This window comes from Rhizophagus irregularis, chromosome 5 (assembly GCF_026210795.1).
Source record: "Rhizophagus irregularis chromosome 5, complete sequence".
In the NCBI taxonomy this organism is placed as follows: domain Eukaryota; kingdom Fungi; phylum Glomeromycota; class Glomeromycetes; order Glomerales; family Glomeraceae; genus Rhizophagus; species Rhizophagus irregularis.
The window spans coordinates 4571737-4594576 of NC_089433.1; the positions used below are offsets into that span (position 1 = coordinate 4571737).

Sequence of the window (22840 nt, forward strand, 5' to 3'; positions counted from 1 at the left end):
TTTACCAAAAGACAGGAGTATAAAGAATTTGTATCATTACGGAGATATTCTAGAATTTCCCTAATACATTCAACCGGTAAATATGATGCCATATTAAAATCTATAAGATTGAATTAAAATAAAAGGTTAAAATGCTTAATTAATTTCTCATTTTTCAAAAATTGAATTATAATAATTTTAATATTACCTGGGTGTACTGAGAAAATAATTTTGTCTGAAAAAAAATTATAAAAATTCGTTAAAAAATTACTTAACCTATTTAATTATAACTTATACTGATCCGATAAGTCTATTATATTATATACGGTTACATCATCATACAATTTTTTATACATCATGATATACAATAAATATAACCAAACAATTCTTTTGATTTGATATAAATAAATTTTCCAAATAAATAATTTTGACCCGAAATCATAATAAAAATAATATAAATACTAACCTTATTAAGATGAAATAAATAACTTCAAAACTTATTTATTTTAAATAATTAATTCATCTGAGAAAATCATAAGATACGTCGTTTCCTGTATGGCGCAGCGAAGTTTTAAGCTAGCTGTTCTAGCTATAAAAGAACTAATTAAAACATGAAACATACAAATATAGTACGCCTTTTTTTATAATTTAAATTTTTCCGAAAAAAAAAAAAGAAAGAAATGAATCAATAAAAAAAATTTTTTTTTTTTTTAAGGAAAAAAGAATTATTTTTCTTTATAAAATATGAATGTATGCAAAATAAATAACAATCAGGTATATAAGGTATTACTAAGCATTTTCATTATTTAGCCGAATAAAGTCTGCGCCACGAAGATCATTAATACTGCAGTACCACCCATTTTCTTACACGATTGAGATTATAAAATCCGGAAATTATTCGTTCCGCAAGTCATAAACGTAGTACAAAATGGAGAATGATTTGTGTTACGAAGAACGAAGTAATGTCTTTTTGGTTGAACAAGGTTTTTTATTGACCTGCACATAAAAAGCTAATTTCTTTCCCTCTACCTGGTTTGAAGTCTTCCATATTTTATCCACGTACATATTTTAAACTTCAAATTTTTTTTTTTTCATGATTGCGAAAAGTTTAATTTGAGCATTTTGAAGTGTTACGAAGGATAATCGATTTACTTTGTGGCTAAAATGTACTACGCTGCATGAATACAAAATTGGCATATAAATAAGACGATACATTTCCGGATTACGTTTTCTTAAAAAAAAAAACTTTCATTTTTTTATCTTTATCATTTACCTTCTTTTTTTTTTTATAAAAAAAATTACTATCCTTAACTATCTTTTTTTTTAGAATTTAGAAATCAAAATAAAGATTAAATAAAGAATATATACAATATATATAAGAATATATAACATGCCAGAAATATACGACACAGTAAAATCATTTAAACAACTATCTTGCGATTTCCTAAAAATATTAGATCAAGAAGAAACGTTTGATGTCATTATTTACGTTGGCGATGAATCTAGTTGTGAAACATTTAAAGCTCATTCAATCATTTTAAAAACTCGCTCAGAGTATTTTAGAGCCGCATTATCGGCTGCATGGAGTAAAAAGAAAGAGGATGGTTTTTACGTAATTGATTTGCGTGGAATGAACATACCGCAAGCTATATTTGGTCATGTGCTCTTGTATGTATGGAATGATTTATTTTTTTATTTTGTTGCTTTTTTTTTTATTTTTTTGATCTTTTCCTTTCGAAAAGTGTTCTTTTTTTTAATAAAAGAGAAATAAGATATTTAAATTCTAAATAATTCAAAATTTAATATTAATTAATTTTTTATTATTATTTTTTATAGTTACGTATATGGAGCATATTTAAATTTAGAAAAAGTAGGGGTTTCAGAGAAATTACAATTATTAAAAGCAGCAGACGTATTAATGATGGATTCTTTTGTAGATTATATGGAAGCCGATTTAATACGAAATGAAAATACTTGGATCAACGAAAAAAGTAGCGAGGTGCTTTATGTAGCTTTACAAATTTCAAGATGTAAAGAGTTAGTTTCATTGTGCAATAATGCAATACTTCGACACCCAAAAGCTTTTGTAAGCTCCAAGGAATTTTTATTTCTCCCACATGATTATATGGTTGGCTTATTAGAACGAGACATATTTGGATTGGAGGAAATTGATATATTTGCAGCAGTGATAATGTGGGGAATAAATAATACTCCTGGAATTTCGTTGGTAGATGATTTTTCAACTTGGACATCAGACCATATAGCAACATTACAATCAAATGTGATTCAATTACTTTCTTTAATAAGATTTTTCCAAATGGAACCCGATGATTTTATTAAAAAGGTTGGACCTTTAACTAAAGTATTCATGCCAGAATTATATGATCAAGTTATTGAATATCATTCGAACACACAATTTCAATTTATTTACGATATTTTACCTTTAAGATTAAACAGCACAATTATAAAAGAGAAAGAGGAACCTGCGTTAATATCATATTGGATTCTTCATCCTGATACTGCGGATGATACACCAGAAAAAAATCCTTACACGACATTCGATAAAGTCCCTTTTGATTTTCACTTGATATTTAGATGCGGTGGTGCAGAATTGGGTGAACAAAAATGGCGCGAACAATGTTATAATCAAGGACCAACTGTTACGATAATAAGAACAAAAAATCAAAATGAAGATGAAGCTGTATTTGGTGGATATAAAAGTATAAGTTGGTCAACAGAAAATCAAGAAATGCGAATCGGTGGTGATGGATTTATATTTGGTTACCTCTGGCAACAAAGAAAGTTATTGCTGCCCTGGATGTTAAGAGTTAATAATCATTTAGATGTTGACATGTTTTTAGGAGATGGTATTGAAGTCTTTATTGATTTTAGGCATGGTCAGAAATTATTGGCTCATGCTAATGGATTTCAAGATTTGGAAGAGACAATTGAAGAATTAGAGGTATTTAGGGTTGTTCAGAAAAAATTTGATGAATGACCAGATGTGAACGAATTGATAGGTTATACTTGTTGGAGTTTAGAATAGAATGAAAAGTGTTTATTATGAATATGTTTTGAGAGTCGCGTTGACCGCAGATATCAAGAACATTATTGATATATATATATATATATACACATTTTTTTTTTATTTTGTTTTTCATTAACAAACAAGTAATTAACATAACAAATACGGGTTTTGGTTAAATTAATTTTTAGGATTTATAAATTTGGGTTTAAATAATTACAGTGTTGGCTATGATATTTGGTAATATATTTTTTTTTTATCTTTATTTATTCTTGGTATGGACAATATGTGAATTCTAGAAAAAAGATAGTATTTTTCGATACAACATTAATAAGTTAATATGGTATCGATTTTTTTTTTTATCCAATTTAACTAATACTAAGAACAAATTCCCAATTTCGATCATTTTTAACAACATTCCTTATTTCATTTTTTTTTCTACCACATTATTATATATTTTTTTTTACGTAGTGGGAACCTAAATATAACCATATATTTCTCCTTCTTTGTTAATTTTTGCAAATAAAAAAAAATCGAATGTAAATTATCCTTTTTTTTAAACAAAAAGAAAAAAAACTTCATAAATAAAAGAAAAACACATTTGCAAAGTTTACATTTGTCATTAACTTATTAGCCTTGTTAGATTGTTTGTGCTTGTGAATTTGAAACTTTTTTTTTTTTTAAAAAAAAAAAATTTACGTGGTTACGTTACGAAAATAACTTTTCGCGATTACCTTGATCATCAATTGCAGCTGTGATCGTTAATTTACGTTGCTAACATAAATGCGATCTTGAAAAAAGAAAGGGTAAGTAATACAAACATACAAATATGTGAATAAAATTATCGTTTTAAATCACGCTTGAAGGGAACGCATAGTAGTAAAGTAGGGGGAATCGGTATTTAAGCCCAAAGATTTAGTTGATATTATAAACAAATACATACAGTGCATCCCTTGTCGCCACCATTTCTCGAAGTCAATTTTCTGAATGCTCGTTTCCCGAACTGAAACATTTTCCGAAATTCTAATTTCTCGAATGTCTTGAATCCCAATTTTCTAAAGTTCAATTTCCCGAATCCCAATTTCCCATGTACTAAACTCCTGATTTATCACATAATATATGTGATTTATACAATAACGAGGATTAAGGAAATTATTGCGTCAAGAATTTTATTGTTAAATTTTTAAATTTATGAACTCACTTTGTATGTACTAGCAATAATTACTACGCAGTAGATCAGATGAATTTTCTTTTTATGGCTCTCACGCAAAGAAGTTTACGTATATAATAAAATTTTGTAATCAAATACTTCACGAAATGATATATTCGGGAAAATGACAATCGGGAAATCAAACTATAATCCAGTACATCATCAATTACATTAATTGAAGCTCCATTATCTAACAATCTCTCTAATAATTTATTCCGCTCCAGTTGCCCCTTTACCTACTGTATATTGAATACTCAACCAATCGGGGTAGAGGAGGACAGACAGTATTAAATTATCTGTAAAAAAAAAATTTTTTTTTTTTTACGAGAATTTTCGAGATTATGGCGTAAACATGCGTAATTAATGTAGTATAGTATTTAGTAATCACGATATGTTTCATTAAAGGTTAAAACTTAAAATATATCAACAATATGACACATTCCTATATTGTCGAAATTGTCAAAATCAATATTTTAACACTAGCGATTTTTTTTTCTTACAGAATTTTCTTTTCTCATATTCTAAATTCTAAACTTTCGCTCTTTTCTCCCTGTTATACATACATTATCTTATAATTTTTATATACAAATTTTACGACACAGCGCTAAAAATATCTATGAGCTAAAGAAATGACTACTATATTAAAAAGAAAATATCTTTATTTATAACATTACTTCAAATTCATTACTTTCTTATTCTTTAACACATTATCTATCAACAAGTTTTATGAACAAATGTAATATGATTCCATAATAGATTCTTCAATTCCATTAAAAGACACTTGTGTACATTCATTTCCAAAAAAAAAGAAATACTATTATTTATAATATATCATAAAATTATATCTAATCATATTACTACCTTTTTAACATATCAGTTTCATACAATCAATACACATTAATTATTTTTTTAAGAAACTTTAATATCTTGTTACTTACACCTTTATTATATCAAGTCATTTTTCAATTTATATACAGCATATATGTGTATATATTTTCAACGAACCCACTTACAATATGTTCAATGAATATTTTATTTAGCTTCTAAAGAAACAAAAATATTTTTTTTTTAAAAAAATTATTTTAGCATTTCTAGACTGTTTAAGACGTGGAGGAATCCCGGAAAGATATTTATTCTTTATTATTAATATTTTATTAATTCTAATATTAGATTGTATATAACAAGTACAGTATAATCCATTTTTAGCTGTTTAATAGTCAAATTAGGATTTCACGAATTATCACGAATTTTAAATGAAAATAACCAACCATTTCTTCAAATCTGAAAATCTATTAATATTTTAGTTAAATCATAAAGTAACAAATTATGAATATTTTCTCAAAAATTCCAATTTCCAAAAAGCTTATTACCAAAAACACCTGCTGTAAAAAAATCACCTGCCACGATCAGGCAAGCCGAGTTAGACAGACATTGGGGTCTTCACAAAATTCGTGATTGAGATTATGATTGAGATTAGAGGTTAATCTGGTTTCACAAAAAACGTGATTGAGATTAAGCTTAATCTCAAGCTGATCGTGATTGAAATTTTATATGAAATTTCAATCTTACTCATCAAGTAAGATTAGAATAAGATTAGCATTAACTTCATTAACCTGGCAAATTTTCTTGAATTTTTTTTTTTCAATTTAAAAAATGTATGCATATTTTTTATTTAAATACTTTTTGAACGCGAAACTATCGCAAAACGCGAACTTTTTTTTGTCATTTTTCTTAAACCATTTTCTTTTAAACACTAAAAGTTTGTGATCTTTTTAATAAAAAAAAATGGAATCTACCCATGAAAATAAAAAAGATAAAAATACTGAGAAACCTATTAAAGCTTCAAGAGTCAGATGGACTGAACCTGCTATTAAAGCTTTATTGTCTTTTCTTCTTGAACATAAAGAAAAGCTTGAAGATTTAAAGTATAAACGTGGTGCTACATCTAATCCAGAGAGTGTTCAATTGTGGAAAAATGCTGAAGCTTTTTTTTGACTTTTGAATTTGAACAATCTTATAGTGTTGTTCAAATTGCTAACAAGTGGAAGAATTTAGTAGATAATTATAAGGTTTTTATTTAAAATTAAATTTTCTTTACTTATTATTTAAATTTATTAATAAATTTTTTTTTATTTAAGTCTCAACTTGCAGCTTCAAAAAAAAGTGGCGGACCTCCCATTGTTATTCAATATAAAGAAGAGATTGAGGCAATTTTGAATAAGGATAGGCCTACATTAAATCCAAAATCTTGTATTGATTCTTCCGTACCCTTACCAAGAATAGAAAATTTTGATCTTGTGCAAGAAGATTTTGAAGACAATAACAAGACAGAAATTACATATGAATTCCCTAAAATTGGTAGAAAATGAACAAATAAACGTGAAAATAAAGAAGTTGATGTTAATGTAGATAATCAAAGCAGAAAAAAATCCAAAAATCATGGAGCTATTTTGGAAAATACTATTCAAAAGTGGATGGAGCAACAAGAAATTAGGCAAATAGAATTTGACAAAAGAAGAGAAGAAAAAGAAAAAAGAGATCAAAGGGAAAGGTCAGAATTGCTTACAATGAAACATCAATCAGATATGATGTTATTTGGTTTATTAAATAATATTACAGAAAGTTTGAGTTCTTCTCAAGGAAATTCAAATAATCAATCAGAAAAAAATTTACAAGGTATTTATTATTAATTCCAATGGTAATATTAAGTTTATTTATATGTCATGTTCAAATTCAAATGTTTGTATTGCATTCAAATCTTGATTTTTGCGTCACATTTAAATTTTGATTTTTGCGTCACGTACAAATTCAAATTTTTATTTTACGATCAAAATCTGATTTTTTATATTAAATTCAATTCTAATTTTAATTTAATTAATTTAATTTTAATTCAATTTATAGATGATTTACCTCAATTTTCTTCAAATTTCATGTACTTGCAAAGAAATTTACAAACATCTTTACCATCTTTTGCACAATTGGATGATTCTGAATATAAAAGTGATAGAAATGATAGCTCACGCACCCAATAATAAATAATGTAATTCTTTTAAATGTTTTATGAAATAAATTGGAAAATATATGTTTGTAACAATTTTTTTAATTCATTGATTTATTACTTAATTATTATTTGTATTTAAATATCTCCTCTGATGATTATTCCATAATAAATCACATATTGCATTTCTTATAGCATTACCTTCTGATGTTTCATTAACATTTGTTTCACTATTTACATCAGTTCCTGTATCATGATATTGTTCTTCTGGTGGTAAAAAATCGCGTCTTTCTTCACAAATATTATGGAGTATACAACAAGTAGTTATCATATGTGGTATTATTTCAAATGAAACTTCTAAACTATGAAGAAGACATCTCCATCTACCCTTTAATAAACCAAAAGCTTGTTCTACTTTGATTCTTGTTTGTGAATGTTTACAATTGAAATATGTTTGTTTTTGAATTAATCCTCTACCTATATCTTTATAAGGAACTATTAACCAACTAAGATTCGGATATCCTCCATCACCTAATATGTATTTATTATTAAAAGTTGTTACTAAATTATTAAACTTATTATATAGATTAGAATTTACTAAAATTCTACTATCATGTGTAGAACCTGGCCAACCAACACATATATCTAAAAAACTTGTTTTATGGTCAACTACTGCTTGTAAAACAATTGAATAAAATCCTTTTCTATTAAAATAATCTACAGGAAATAGATGAGGTGCTTTAATTGGTATATGACTACCATCAATAGCTCCAATAACATTAGGAATTCTTCCAGTACCTTTGAATCCATTTGTAATTTCATTAATTTCTGATTCTGTATTTGGAAAAACAATTTTTTCCGCTAGAAATTTTGTAACTATTACATTAATAAAATCTCTTAATGCATAACTAAAAGTTGATTCTCCCATTCCAAACCTATTACCTATAGACCTAAAACATTCTCCAGTAGCAAGAAACCATAATGATGCACCAACCTTTTGTTCCCATGCAAGTCCAACTATACCAGGTCCTGTAATTTCTCTTCTTAAATGTGGTATTATTTCACAGCATAACCATTCGAATGTAGACCTGGTTAACCTAAAATGTCTTTTAAATTCAAAATCTTGCATATTTAAACATATTTCATTAAACCAATACTGAGATATTGATCTATTTAATCTTCTTAAATTGATGCACTCATTAATTTCTATTCTATTAAGTTGTAAATATAGCAAGTTTAAAGGTAAAATGTTAAAATTTTCTTCCTCTTCTTCTTGTTCAGTTTGATAAGTAGCAATTAAATTTTCTTCAAATTCATTATATTTAATAAGTATAATAATTATTAATATACAAATTGAAATTTGGAATTCCCTGTTCATTACTGAGAAAATAATATGTAATTATAAAAATTTATGTAAAATTTTAAAAGAAAGTACGAAAAAAAAAATTTTTAAAGCATAACGGTAAATCATTAATCTAATGTAACACAAAAATTTGTGAATCAAGATTGAAACGTTAATCTCAATTTCAAGCTGATCTCAATCCCAATCTCAATCCCAATCTCAATCACAGGTTTTGTGAAGACCCCCATTGTGCGGTAATAAATCAAGCATGGCTAGACAAAATGTCACCCTGTGTCTGACATTTTACCTGTTTATGCTTGATTTTCATCTGTCCCGTGCTTGATATTTATCTGTACGTGCTTGATATTTTATCTGTACGTGCTTGATGTTTTATCTGTATGTGCTTGATATTTTATCTGTCACGTGCTTGTTGTTTTATCTGTACATGATGCTTGATGTTTTTATCTGTTCGTGCTTGGCATTTTTATCTGTCCGTGCTTGAGGTTTTATCTATCTGTACTTTTGTCCAATTGTATTTGATTTTAATTTTATCTTGTCAAAAATTAGTTTCTTTGTCAGCATAGGGGTGATATTTTGTCAATCACATGTTTTTTAAGTTTAGCATAGTTTTTACACGAAGAATTTTTTTTTATTTTATTGGCTTTTTTTTATAAAACAATTTTTGTAGAGAATTTTTATTTTTAATATAGGCAAAGGTTTTTTTTGATAAAATTCTTTTGGAATTTTTTTTTAATAAAAAGACTTTTTTTTGATAAAAAATTTTGTTAGAGAATTTTTTATTGATAGGGAAATTTCTGAGTTTTTCTTCGATGGATAATTTCGTTAAAAAATTTAAATTTCATTGGAGATTTTTTTTTTAATAAGATTTTTTTTTTTGATAGAGAATTCATTGAGAATTGAGAACTTTTTTTTTTTGTAGAATTTTTATAATAGGAAAGATTTTTTTTGATAAAATAATTTTGTCAGAAACTTTTTTAGCAAATGAGATTTTTTTTTGATAGAGAATTTCGTTAAGAATTTTTTTTTTAATAGGAGGGAGTTTTCCTTGATAAAGAATTTCTTTTGGGAATTTTTTTTAATAGGTGAAAGTTATTTTTTATGGAGAATTTTATTAGAGAATTTTTTTTAATAGGGGGATTGTTTTTGATAGAGAATTTTATTAAAGAATTTTAATTAATAGGAAGATAAATAATTTCGCTGAGAATTTTTTTTTTAATGGGTAAAATTTTTTTTTTTTTGATAGATCATTTCATTAGTAAATTTTTTTAACAGAGAAGATTTTTTTTTGATTAAGAATTTCATTAGAGAATTTCTGGTTGAAAAGTTTTTTTATTTTTTTGATGGAGAATTTTGTTAGAAGTCTCAATAGAAAATTTATTGAAAATAGTTTTTTTTAATAAGGGTATCGAGAATTTTGGCTTGATATTTTTTTTTTTAATAAAGAATTTCATTAGATAGAGAGCTTTTTTTTAAAAAAATTGATTGAAAATTTATTAAATTTTACAATTTTAATAAATTTTTTTTTTTTTTAATGGATATTATAAAATAAATGGTTTGCTGGTAGTTAAAGCTCTGCATGAGCTGGCTCGAGCTGAGCCAAGGCATAGCTCACGCTCAGCTCGAAAATTAAGAGAGCAGAGTCCGCAATGAACTGAACCACGGCAAATATTGGCTCAAGCTTTTTGAGCCAAGCCGAACCATAATAAATCCTGGCTCAAGCTGAGCTGGACTTGAGCGGGCTCGAGCTGGCTTGAGCTTTACCTAAAAAAAAAGAGAGAAATGGCGTTAATGATGTTTTATAACACCATTACACAGCCACACACTCACCAAACAACACCTACCGCATATTCCATAGCCGGAGAGATGAAAAGGAGTGATGGGAGACGAAAAGGAGCGATGGGAGATGAAAAAAATTTTCTTACAAAATTTTTTATCAAAAAAAATCTTTTTATTATTGCCGTTTTCAAAATTACTGACAAATTCCGATTTGCGAGGTTTGATATATGATTTTTTGTATAACAAAAGTGAATCACATTTTTACGCGAATTTTTAATATTTTCATGTCAAATTTTTTTGTGAATCATCAAATTCAAGATAAAATGTGTACCAACGCAAAATTTTAGCATATATTTAATATAAAAATTTTGGACTTTTACTATGCAGATATCATTTATTATAGTTATTTATATATAAAAATAAAGTGAATCACATTTCTGCATGAATTTTTAATATTTTCATGTCAATTTTTTTTTGTGAATCATCAAATTCAAGTCAAAATGTGTATCAACGCAAAATTTCAGCATATATTTCATATAAAAATTTTGGACTTTTACTATGTTAATATTATTTATTGCAATTATTTACATATAAAAATAGTGACATAGAAAAGTCCAAATTTTAAATGAAATATATATTGAAATTTTGCCTTGATATACACAATGTCTTGAATTTGATGATTCACAAAAAAATTTTAATATAAATATATTAAAAATTGATGTAGAAATGTGATTCACTTTATTTTTATATATAAATGACTGTAATAAATGATATCTGCATAATAAAAGTCCAAAATTTTTATAAGAAATATATACTGAAATTTTGTGTTGATACACATTTTGACTTGAATTTGATGATTCACAAAAAAAATTTGACATGAAAATATTAAAAATTCATGCAGAAATGTGATTCATTTTATTTTTATATATAAATAACTACAATAAATGATATCTACATAATAAAAGTCCAAAATTTTTATAAGAAATGTATACTGAAATTTTGCGTTGATACACATTTTGACTTGAATTTGATGATTCACAAAAAAAATTTGACATGAAAATATTAAAAATTCAGAAATGTGATTCACTTTATTTTTATATATAAATGACTATAATAAATGATATCTGCATAGTAAAAGTCCAAAATTTTTATATTAAATATATGCAAAATTTTGCGTTGATACACATTTTATCTTGAATTTGATGATTCACAAAAAAAATTTGACATGAAAATATTAAAAATTCGCGTAAAAATGTGATTCACTTTTGTTATACGAAAAATCATATATCAAACCTCGCAAATCGGAATTTGTCAGTAATTTCGAAAACGGCAATAAAAAAAATTTCAAAAGAAATTCTATCCTATCAAACAAAGCCTTTGCCTATATTAAAAATAAAAATTCTCTACAAATTTGTTTATTAAAAAAAGCCAATAATAAAAAAAATTATTCGTGTAAAATTTAAAAAAAAAAAAAATTTTTAAAACTACGCTAAACTTAAAAACATGTGATCGACAAAATATCAACCCTGTACTGACAAAGAAACTAATTTTTGACAAAGATAAAATTATCGAGTATAGTTGGATTAAATCAAACACAGTTGGACAAAAACATCAAGCACAGACGGACAAAAATATCAAGCACAGATGGATAAAAACATCAAGCACGTACAGATAAAATATCAAGCACATACAGATAAAACATCAAGCACGTACAGATAAAATATCAAGCACGTACAGATAAATATCAAGCACGGACAAATGAATATCAAGCATGAACAGGTAAAATGTCAGGCACGGTGTAACATTTTGTCAATCCATGCTTGATTCGGCTTGCCATACTGTAACACCTGCTGTACCTGCTGTACCTGCCGTAAAATGTGGCATACTTTGTCAAGTATGGCTCGAAAATCGAAATAGTGATCACATAATAAATTTTGCATAAATATTATTACCATATTTACTCATACTAATAGGGCGTTTAATAAAAAAAAGAAAAAAATAGATTTTTTTTTTTTATTCAGTTAGGGAATATTTTGATATAATAAATAGTAATGGGTCAATGTATTGGTAAAGGTAAAAATCGTATATATAGTATGAACATTTGATACAATAAGAATTTTAAAATTTTTAACAAATTGACAATATAATAAAACTAGTTTCTGGTAGTGTTAATAAAAAAAATGGCTCTGAAGAATCTGAAGGAAGTACCGAGGAATATGAAGGTATATTAAACAAGCTGAAATATTAAAATACTTATCTATAAATAAACCTATATATAATATATAACTAACTAAATTATATAAAATCATATTAAATAATTTAGCTCGTAAGTTAATAGGTTGTTTTATAATTAAATAATAACGGAATTACTTATTATTTTTACTATATTCTATGTAACTAAATATACTATAGTTTGTAAGTTATCAGTTATTTAAATTTTTAGTTTTTTACTTTATTTATATTTACATAATATTCAAATAACTAATAAATTCTTTGTTTTAAATAACTAATTAATTATATTACAGCTGGTAAGTTATAATATTATATTTAATATTATATTTATTTATTAATATTTTACTATAATTTAACTAATTATACTCCTAATTTAAATAAATAGATTGTAAGTAATATATTCAATTTATAGTAAATACCTTTCTATTATATTTATATCAACTAATTAAGAATTAATAATAATTCAGGGTGTAAGTTATATGATGTCTATATTTCTATTATTTATATAATTTAAGCTAAATTCTTTATTTAAAAAATTATTTGTAATTTCTTTTAGTTGGTAAGTTATTTATTTAATTCTATTTTACTTATTGTTATAATATTTACATATAATATAAACTAACAAAATCCTTTATTTAAAAAATTATTTTAATAATATAGGGAGTGAGTTATTTATTTAATTCTATTATTACTACTTCTTTACAGAAACTTCAAGAATGGCTTAATGCGCAGTAACTGCATATATGTAATTTCTTTACAATTGCATAATGTGGTCACTATGTATTTATAACGCAGTTACCACGCATTAAGCCATCGCTACGATCTTGAAGTTTCTGTAAAGTTATTGTTATAATATTTACATATATTTAAACTAACTAAATTCTTATTTAAAAAATTATTTAAATAATATAGAGAGTGAGTTATTTATTTAATTCTATTATTACTTATTATAATAATATTTACATATAATTTAAACTAACTAAATTCTTTATTTAAAAAATTATTATATAGATGGTAAGTTATTTATTTAATTCTATTATTAATCATTGTAATAATATTTACATATAATTTAAATTAACTAAATTTTTTATTTAAAAAAATTATTTAAATAACATAGCTCGTAAGTTATTTATTTAATTCTATTATTACTTATCATTATATAATTTAAGCTAAACTAACTAAATTCTTTATAAATTATTTTGTAATTCTTTTAGATTGTAAGTTATAATTTATTTATTTAATTCTATTATTACTTATTGTTATAATATTTATATATAATTTGAACTAACTAAATTTTTATTTAAAAAATTATTTAAATAATATAGGGAGTAAGCTATTTATTTAATTATACTATTCTTATTGTTATAATATTTACATATAATCAAACTAAACCAACTAAATTCTTTATTAAAAAATTATTTTGTAATTTCTTTTAGATTGTAAGTCATAATTATTTATTTAATTCTATTATTACCTATCATAATAATATTTACATATAATTTAAATAAATTCTTTATTTAAAAATTATTTTTGTAATTTCTTATACTAGTTGGTAAGTTATTTATTTAATTCTGTTATTATTTATTGTTAAAATATTTACATATAATTTAAACTAACTAAATTCTTTATTTAAAAAATTATTTTATAGATGGTAAGTTATTTATTTAATTCTATTATTACTTATTATTATAATATTTACATATTATATAAACTACTAACTAAATTCTATATTTAAAAAATTATTTAAATAATATAGGGTGTAAGTTATTATTTATTTAATTTTATTATTACTTATTGTTATAATATTTACATATAATTTAAACTATCTAAATTCTTTATTTAAAAAATTATTTAAATAATTTAGGGTGTAAGTTATTTATTTAATTCTATTATTACTTATTGTTATACTAAATTCTTTATTTAAAACTTATTTTGTAACTTTTTTTAGTTAGTAAGCTATTTGATTAATTCTATTATTATTTGTTGTTATAATATTTGCATATAATTTAAACTAACTAAATACTTTATTTAAAAAATTATTTTATAGATGGTAAGTTCATATTTAATATCTATTATTATTATTTGTTATAATATTTACGTATTATTTAACTAACTAACTAAATTTATTATTTAATAGATCGTAGGTTATAAGTTATTATTTAATTCTATTATTACATATTATTATAATATTTACATATAATTTAAATTAACTAAATTCTTTGTTTAATAGATCGTAAGTTATAACTTATAAGTTATTTATTTAGTTCTATTATTACTCATTGTAATAATATTTGCATATAATTTAAACTAACAATTCTTTATTTAAATTATATAAATATATAGGGTGTAAGTTATTTATTTAATTCTATTATTACTTATTGTTATACTAAATTCTTTATTTAAAACTTATTTTGTAACTTTTTTTAGTTAGTAAGCTATTTGATTAATTCTATTATTATTTGTTGTTATAATATTTGCATATAATTTAAACTAACTAAATACTTTATTTAAAAAATTATTTTATAGATGGTAAGTTCATATTTAATATCTATTATTATTATTTGTTATAATATTTACGTATTATTTAACTAACTAACTAAATTTATTATTTAATAGATCGTAAGTTATAAGTTATTATTTAATTCTATTATTACATATTATTATAATATTTACATATAATTTAAATTAACTAAATTCTTTGTTTAATAGATCGTAAGTTATAACTTATAAGTTATTTATTTAGTTCTATTATTACTCATTGTAATAATATTTGCATATAATTTAAACTAACAATTCTTTATTTAAATTATATAAATATATAGGGTGTAAGTTATTTATTTAATTCTATTATTACATATTGTTATAATATTTACATACATTTTAAACTATCTTAATTCTTTATTTAAAAAATTATTTTGTAATTTCTTTTAGTTGGTAAGCTATTTATTTAATTCTATCATTGCTTATTGTTATAATATTTACATATAATTTAAACTAACTAAATTCTTCACTTGAAAAATTATTTAAATAATATAGGGTGTAAGTTATTTATTTAATTCTATTATTACTTTATATTGTTATAATATTTACATTTGTTTAAACTAACTAAATTCTTTATTTAATAGATCGTAAGTTATAAATTATTTATTGCTTACATTATTACTTATTGTTATTATTATAATATTTACATATAATTTAAATTAACTAAATTCTTTATTAAAAAATCATTTAAATAATATAGAGAGTAAGTTATTTATTTAAATCTATTATAGTATTATTACTTATTATTATAATATTTACATATAATTTAAACTAACAAATCCTTTATTTAAAAAATTATTTTAATAATATAGGGAGTGAGTTATTTATTTAATTCTATTATTACTACTTATGATATTTACATATATTTAAACTAACTAAATTCTTATTTAAAAAATTATTTAAATAATATAGAGAGTGAGTTATTTATTTAATTTTATTATTACTTATTATAATAATATTTACATATAATTTAAACTAACTAAATTCTTTATTTAAAAAATTATTATATAGATGGTAAGTTATTTATTTAATTCTATTATTAATCATTGTAATAATATTTACATTTAATTTAAATTAACTAAATTCTTTATTTAAAAAAATTATTTAAATAACATAGCTCGTAAGTTATTTATTTAATTCTATTATTACTTAGTATCATTATAATATTTACATATAATTTAAGCTAAACTAACTAAATTCTTTATTTAAAAAATTATTTTGTAATTTCCTTTAGATTGTAAGTTATAATTTACTATTTATTTAATTCTATTATTACTTATTATAATAATATTTACATATAATTTAAACTAACTAAATTCTTTATTTAAAAAAATTATTTTATAGATGGTAAGTTATTTATTTAATTCTATTATTACTTATTGTTATAATATTTACATTTAATTGAAACTAACTATTTAATTTCCTTTAGATGGTAAGTTATTTATTTAATTCTATTATTACTTATTGTGATAATATTTACATATAATTTAAACTAACTAAATTTTTATTTAAAAATTATTTAATAATATAGCTTGTAAGTTATTTGTAATTTTATTGTTATATATTTTATATTTATTTGTTAACTGTATTCTTTCATTTAAAATTTCTATTACTTTAGTTGGTAAGTTGTGAAATATAGCTTATTATTATTATATATATTTGTACAAGAACTAAGACATATATTATCTTAAATTCCAATTTAAATTTTAGAGTGAGTGTTAATTTTAATCTTAAATTTTGTGTCAATTTTATTATGAACTTTAATTATTTAAATTTATAGATTTGGAAAAAGTGGAAATACAATTATAGATAAATTTATCCTTGAAAAAAGATTAAAATGGATTCCTTATAATAAATTTAAAAATGTTGAATATCTTAATGAAGGAGGATTTGGTACTATATACAAAGCTATTTGGTTAAAAAATAATGAAGATAATAAAGAAGTAATTCTTAAATGTCATAATAATTTAAATGAAAATTTAAATGAATTTTTAAATGAAGTATGATAGTATATTATTTATTTTTTTCAATTTGAATTATAATTTACTTATATTAATATATTATTATTTTTTATAGTGGAAATATCATGAAAGATGTTTAGATTCAATTGAAATTATTTATTTTTATGGATTTACAAAAGATCCAGATACTTTAAAATATATGGTAGTAATAGATTATGCAAACAAAGGTAATTTAAGAGGAAACTTAACAAGAATAATCAAAAATAATTGGGATCAAAAATTATATATGTTGTGTGAAATTATTTCTGGACTTAATAGTATACATGAACAAAATCTTATTCATTGTGATTTTCATGATGGTAATATTTTAAATCATAATGAGGATAAAATTTATGTTAGTGATTTAGGATTATGTCAGCCTGTAAAATCATTTTTGAAAGAGTATAATATTTATGGTGTTGTACCATTTATGGCACCTGAAGTTTTAAGAGGCAAATCTTATACTCCAGCTAGTGATATATATAGTTTTTCTATGATTATGTGGGAATTTACATCTGGTACGCCACCATTTAACAATAGAGCACACGATATTCAACTTAGTTTAAGTATTTGTAAAGGTGAACGTCCTGAAATTATTGAAAATACTCCACAATGTTATGTAGATTTAATGAAAAAATGTTGGGATGAAGATCCATTAAACAGGCCATCTTCTAAGGAAGTTTTAAAAACTATTATAAAATGGATTGGTCTTCCTTCTAACAAGAAAATTAAAGATATTGATAAAGAATTAAAATGTAATATTATGGAATTTATAAATGCACCAATTGGGCATAACATTCTTACTACTGAATCTCATCCACAGGCTTGTTATACAAGTCGCATACTTGATTTTACTAGTAAAAAATTGAATGAAATTCTTGAAAGTGAAGATTTGAATAGTTGTATAATTAAAGATTTGAAGTCATTAGGTATGTAATATAGTATATATAAAAATTAATCTTGCAAATCATTTTTGTGAAATTAATTTATTATTTAATATTAAAACAGATAAAAATACTAGTAAAAAATTGAATGAAATTCTTGAAAGTGAAGATTCACAAACTTATTATGCAAGCCATTCTTCTACTGGCATAACTGAAGAGTTGGATGATTGTATAATCAAAGATACAAGTAATTAGGTATGTAATATAATATGATATAAAATAAACTAATTTTGCAAATTATATACATGTAATTAATTTTATTTACTTTAATTATTCAGATATTAAAATAGATAAAAATCAACCAATTATTTATGTTTTAAAAAAGGTTTATAGTTTTTTTAAGTTATATTTGACATCATGCATTTAACAAAAATTGCTCATTATTTTATTCTTTTTAGATTTATTTAAACACTAAGGCCAGAGTAGTAAAATATTTTAAAGATTCTTAGTTTGTAATTTAAATAATTCCTTTTATTTATATTTTATCCAAATATTAAATATATGAATTCTCTTAAAATTATTTAAACACTAGGACTAGAGTAGTAATTATTTTACAAATTTCTTAGCTTGTAATTTAAATAATTCCCTTTTTTTATATTTTATCCAAATATTAAATATATGGATTCTCTTCTTAGAACTATTTAAATACTAGGACTAGAGTAGTAAATATTTTACAAATTTCTTAGTTTGTAATTTAAATAAATCTTTTTTTTATAAATTATTAAATAATAGGGTATATAAACCCATTTCTAATGCATAAATTGAAAATGAATAATGTAAAATTTTTATACTTATTTCAATAGCTGGTTGGATTTAATTTGTATTGTTGACTTTATTTTTAATATTATTTAAATATTTTGATTAATATAGGAATTACATTAAGGATATCTGGGTTATTTTTTTTGATAATTCAAAGCCTGCTTACTTTATTCTATTTTGATGTATAAGTACATTTATATATGCTAAAATGAATATATATTTAATTGAAAAGAACTTTTTCCACTGATCACTTGTCCATAAATTTTAGGAAAAACTGATGAAACAAAAAGCGGAAGAGTTCATATGTAAAGTTATTTCTTGAGCCAGACAAATATTATTAACTTCTTTAAATTCATTTTGAGACTAGATTCACACAAAGTTAATAGGAAAAATTCTTTTGGACCTGTTACAACATTTTTTCTTTTTTAACCTATACGGAGGCTTGAGACCTTGTAAAAGTTAGAGGACTTGTTTTACAACAATACGAATTGGCTTAAAGGAACAGAAATGGTATCACATAGTACAACCCAGTAAAAAGTCCTGTACTGAATTCATATTAGGTTTGTATTGAATTTATACGTGAGCCCGTTTGGTACGAAAAATTGGACCATAAATAGGATAAAATTAAAATAAATATGGCCAAATTTTATACCGAATGGGCTCATTTCATAATTGGCCTATATTTGGTACAAGAACTTTTTACTGGGCAAGTAAAGCTCTTTCCTTTGTTTTATCAGCTTGTTAGAAACTTTTACTCTTTGACCTTGGGTTTCTTGAGAATTTTAGGTCAAGTTTAGCATGGTGGTGGAAGGAAATAAAAATTTTTTGAGGAACCAATGAAATTGGAAATCAATTGCATCATCTTGCCGGCGTAACTACATAGTCAAGTAATAGTAGTAAAAATATTTCAGGGACTAAGCAAGGTGACGTCAGATGGGATAATAAAGCAGGGTCGAATTTAGTTTTGGAGCTATTAGTTGTTATTTATTGTATATACATGTAACACTGTAACACATTCTAAGATTAGATTTATTAGATTTGCTGCTAAATTTTCATCATTACTACTCTTGGGCATATTTAGTATCTATTGGGTTAGTAGTTTGGTGTAGAATTTCTTGGGCTAAATCCTGTTTTAGTTAAAGTTAAGACTTAAGACCGGGTTAGAATCCCTGGTAGTATTTGTTTTTCATTAAATGGTACACTAAATAAATGTTTAGTGTTAAATAGGAATGCAATAATCCATTCTTTTATAAAAACATAAACAGAAGGAGTAAGAATTCCAGATCAAGTTAAAATAGATTTGCAATCATTTTTCTCTAATGTGGAATGAAAGATGAAACGAAAGATGATGATCGCAGCAATGTTAGTAATAATATCATAATTTAATAAAAGTCATAAATATATTACTCCAAGGAAATTCAAATATAATCATATTGAGGAAATTTTAAAGGGAGGAATTCTATTAGTAAAAAACTCTATTAACAAATTTGATAAGCTTTTTTTTGAAATTTCTATATTGCAATCATTGGTTGAATTTAAAGTGTAAAAATACCAAGTTCGAAAATTAAATATTTTGTATGACAATTAATAAATGATTGATTAATCATATGGCCGATTTGTCTCTTATCACTAATTAATTTTTAGTGATAAATATAAATTATAATCAACATGCCGATCAAAATAACCTGAAAAAAGTGATAATAACAGATTATGCACAATGACATACATGACGATTTCATATTTAAACCAATTGTTGGTATCTTGAAACTAGTTTCTCGCAACTTTGAAACCTGTCAGGAATTGGTCTGTAATTGGTTTTATTTGGAAGGAACTATTTTATTTTGGAAAATGGTAAGTAGTATATTAAAAATTTATTATACTCACTTAACGAACCTTTTTTGCTTTAAAACAATAAAAATGGCTGGAACAACCGTACGTGTTCTCATTGCTGAAAGTAATTTTTTTTTCAATAATTTTTTTTAATGTAGGAAAGTTCAATAACACCCTTTTATCAATAGCTACGTTTTCTAATTGTGTTTTCATACATGATTATCCAAGAAGTTCTAAAATTGAAGCACATTTTCAATCAAATGAACGATTATATATTTCATATTACAATATTATTTCTCTGGGAACCTATCCTTCCACACCGAAATTGACACAAAAATCTAAAAACAACGCATCTCAATATCCAATACCCGACGATTATATAGTTGAAACAGAGTTTTCTGAAAGAAGTCTTATATGCAAAACTAAATATATTTCAGTTTCAAAGGTAGTATGCTATACAATTAATTGGAAGATTGGTCATGCAGAGTGGAGTGTTAGTAGTACCCAATCTTCAACAGCTGTTGTTAATACATTTTTACAGGTATTTAACTCATATTTATATTAGATAAATTTTAATAACATACAATTAATTTTAATATTATATTTAATAGAAAATTAACTCAACTAAATCATCTGGGCCTCAGTTATTTGGATTTGATATTGAGCCACTATATCATGCTTGTTTACAAATTGGGTTTTGACCTGCTACTGCTGTTACAACAGAAGTTAATAACTGAAAAAGACCACTTGAAGATATCACTTCCTGTTCACAGCAAAATAAAAGATTTAACAGTTTTGGAAGGGATGTGCAAAAAGCAGTTGATGAATTGATTGTTAAACATAAGCTGACAAATTTATCTGGAGAGCCAATTTTATATTTACAGCATATTGGATTTGATTGCAAAAAGAATCAAGTTTGCATCAACTTCAAAGATTTGAATTCTATAACAATTCAAACAAAACTTGATGCTATTGTACATGTGTGTGATGAAGCACTTTTAAGTCGTGATGGATATCGGCATTTAGCAGCAGATGTACCATCACTTTTTTGTGAATATTTAGTTGCTGATCACTGAAATAAGATAAATAAATTAATAAATACTCAGATACATGTGGAAATTTTTAATATAGAAGATATTGATCAATTTAATAGTGATAATATATAATTCTGATGAACGTGCTAGTGATGCTTTAGTAAATAATTATAAAGTAGGAAATGGGCTTATCGGTCACTTTCAACTTTACTTAAAATATTAATACCTGTTTGGAAAGGAAGAGAAAATCCTGTAATAATCCAGGAGATATTCTTCATATAAAACTTGGTGGAGATGGTCGTAATGTTGGGAGAAAACAAAATCATGTAATGGTTACTTTTTTGTTTATTAAATGAAAAGGATGATATACTTAAACCAAACTATCAATATAGGTATATTTTTTGTGTATTGTTAAATTAATTGTAATTTTAATAAAAAATAAAATAAAATTCATTACTGTTTTAGTATATATCTTTACATAGGTAAAGAAAAATATGAGACATTGGATAAAGTTGGCAAAATATTTGCCTTACAGTTGGCTGATTTAAAGGAGAATGGAATAATTGATGATGATGGCGTTCACTGGCCTATTAAATTTTATTTTTCTGGTGATTGGAAGTTTACCTATATTATTTTGGGTCTAAATGCACCTAATTCTGAATATTTTTGTCTATTCTGTGAATGTGATGCTAAATCCCGGCATAATATGGATCTTTTTTGGATGCCTACTGGAAATACTAAAGGTTAAAATTTTTTTCTAAATTGTTAATTGGTAAAAAAAAAATAATATGTAAGTAATCATTATAATTACATTAATTAGGGGGGAAAAGGGCATCTTTGTTTCCTGTGATTGATTTACTTAATTATATTTCTGATGAGCTTCATATCTTATTATGGATATCTGATATATTGATGGAATGTCTATTTAGAGATCTATTTAAGAAAAATGATTTTGAACAAAATTTTAAAGAAAAAATTGAAAAAAAATGAATGACATTAAAATACTACAATATTTTCCTGTAAGTGAATTTATACCTGGAGTACATGGAGTGGATATTAAAAATTTGTGGTGTAAATTTTATCAGTTGTATGAGGTTTTAAGAAAACCATCTCACACTGAAGCAGAAATTTTAAAATTTGAGGAAGATG

At 23.8% G+C, this 22840-nt stretch overlaps 4 protein-coding genes across 4 annotated transcripts; all 4 read left to right on the forward strand.

Moving 5' to 3' along the window:
• Positions 1–1609: 1609 nt before the first annotated feature.
• Positions 1610–3593, forward strand: OCT59_025520 (uncharacterized protein; the record flags this gene model as incomplete). Its single annotated transcript, XM_025317178.2, has 2 exons — positions 1610–1647; positions 1816–3593. The coding sequence occupies 2 exons, from the start codon at positions 1610–1612 to the stop codon at positions 2975–2977; spliced, it is 1200 nt and encodes a 399-aa protein (XP_025178837.2). The 3' UTR covers positions 2978–3593.
• A 2406-nt stretch (positions 3594–5999) lies between these two features.
• Positions 6000–7246, forward strand: OCT59_025521 (uncharacterized protein; the record flags this gene model as incomplete). The annotated part of the gene is made up of 5 exons (XM_066139069.1): positions 6000–6139; positions 6235–6283; positions 6353–6572; positions 6624–6890; positions 7116–7246. 5 exons carry the CDS (start codon positions 6000–6002, stop codon positions 7244–7246), a joined length of 807 nt encoding a protein of 268 aa, XP_065992151.1.
• A 9307-nt stretch (positions 7247–16553) lies between these two features.
• On the forward strand, positions 16554–18517 carry OCT59_025522 (uncharacterized protein; the record flags this gene model as incomplete). Its single annotated transcript, XM_066139083.1, has 8 exons — positions 16554–16556; positions 16656–16669; positions 16905–17124; positions 17201–17312; positions 17748–18053; positions 18133–18255; positions 18347–18393; positions 18467–18517. The coding sequence occupies 8 exons, from the start codon at positions 16554–16556 to the stop codon at positions 18515–18517; spliced, it is 876 nt and encodes a 291-aa protein (XP_065992152.1).
• Positions 18518–20744: 2227 nt separating this feature from the next.
• On the forward strand, positions 20745–21358 carry OCT59_025523 (uncharacterized protein; the record flags this gene model as incomplete). The annotated part of the gene is made up of 3 exons (XM_025331998.2): positions 20745–20781; positions 20846–21198; positions 21269–21358. The coding sequence occupies 3 exons, from the start codon at positions 20745–20747 to the stop codon at positions 21356–21358; spliced, it is 480 nt and encodes a 159-aa protein (XP_025178840.2).
• Between the last annotated feature and the right edge of the window lie 1482 nt (positions 21359–22840).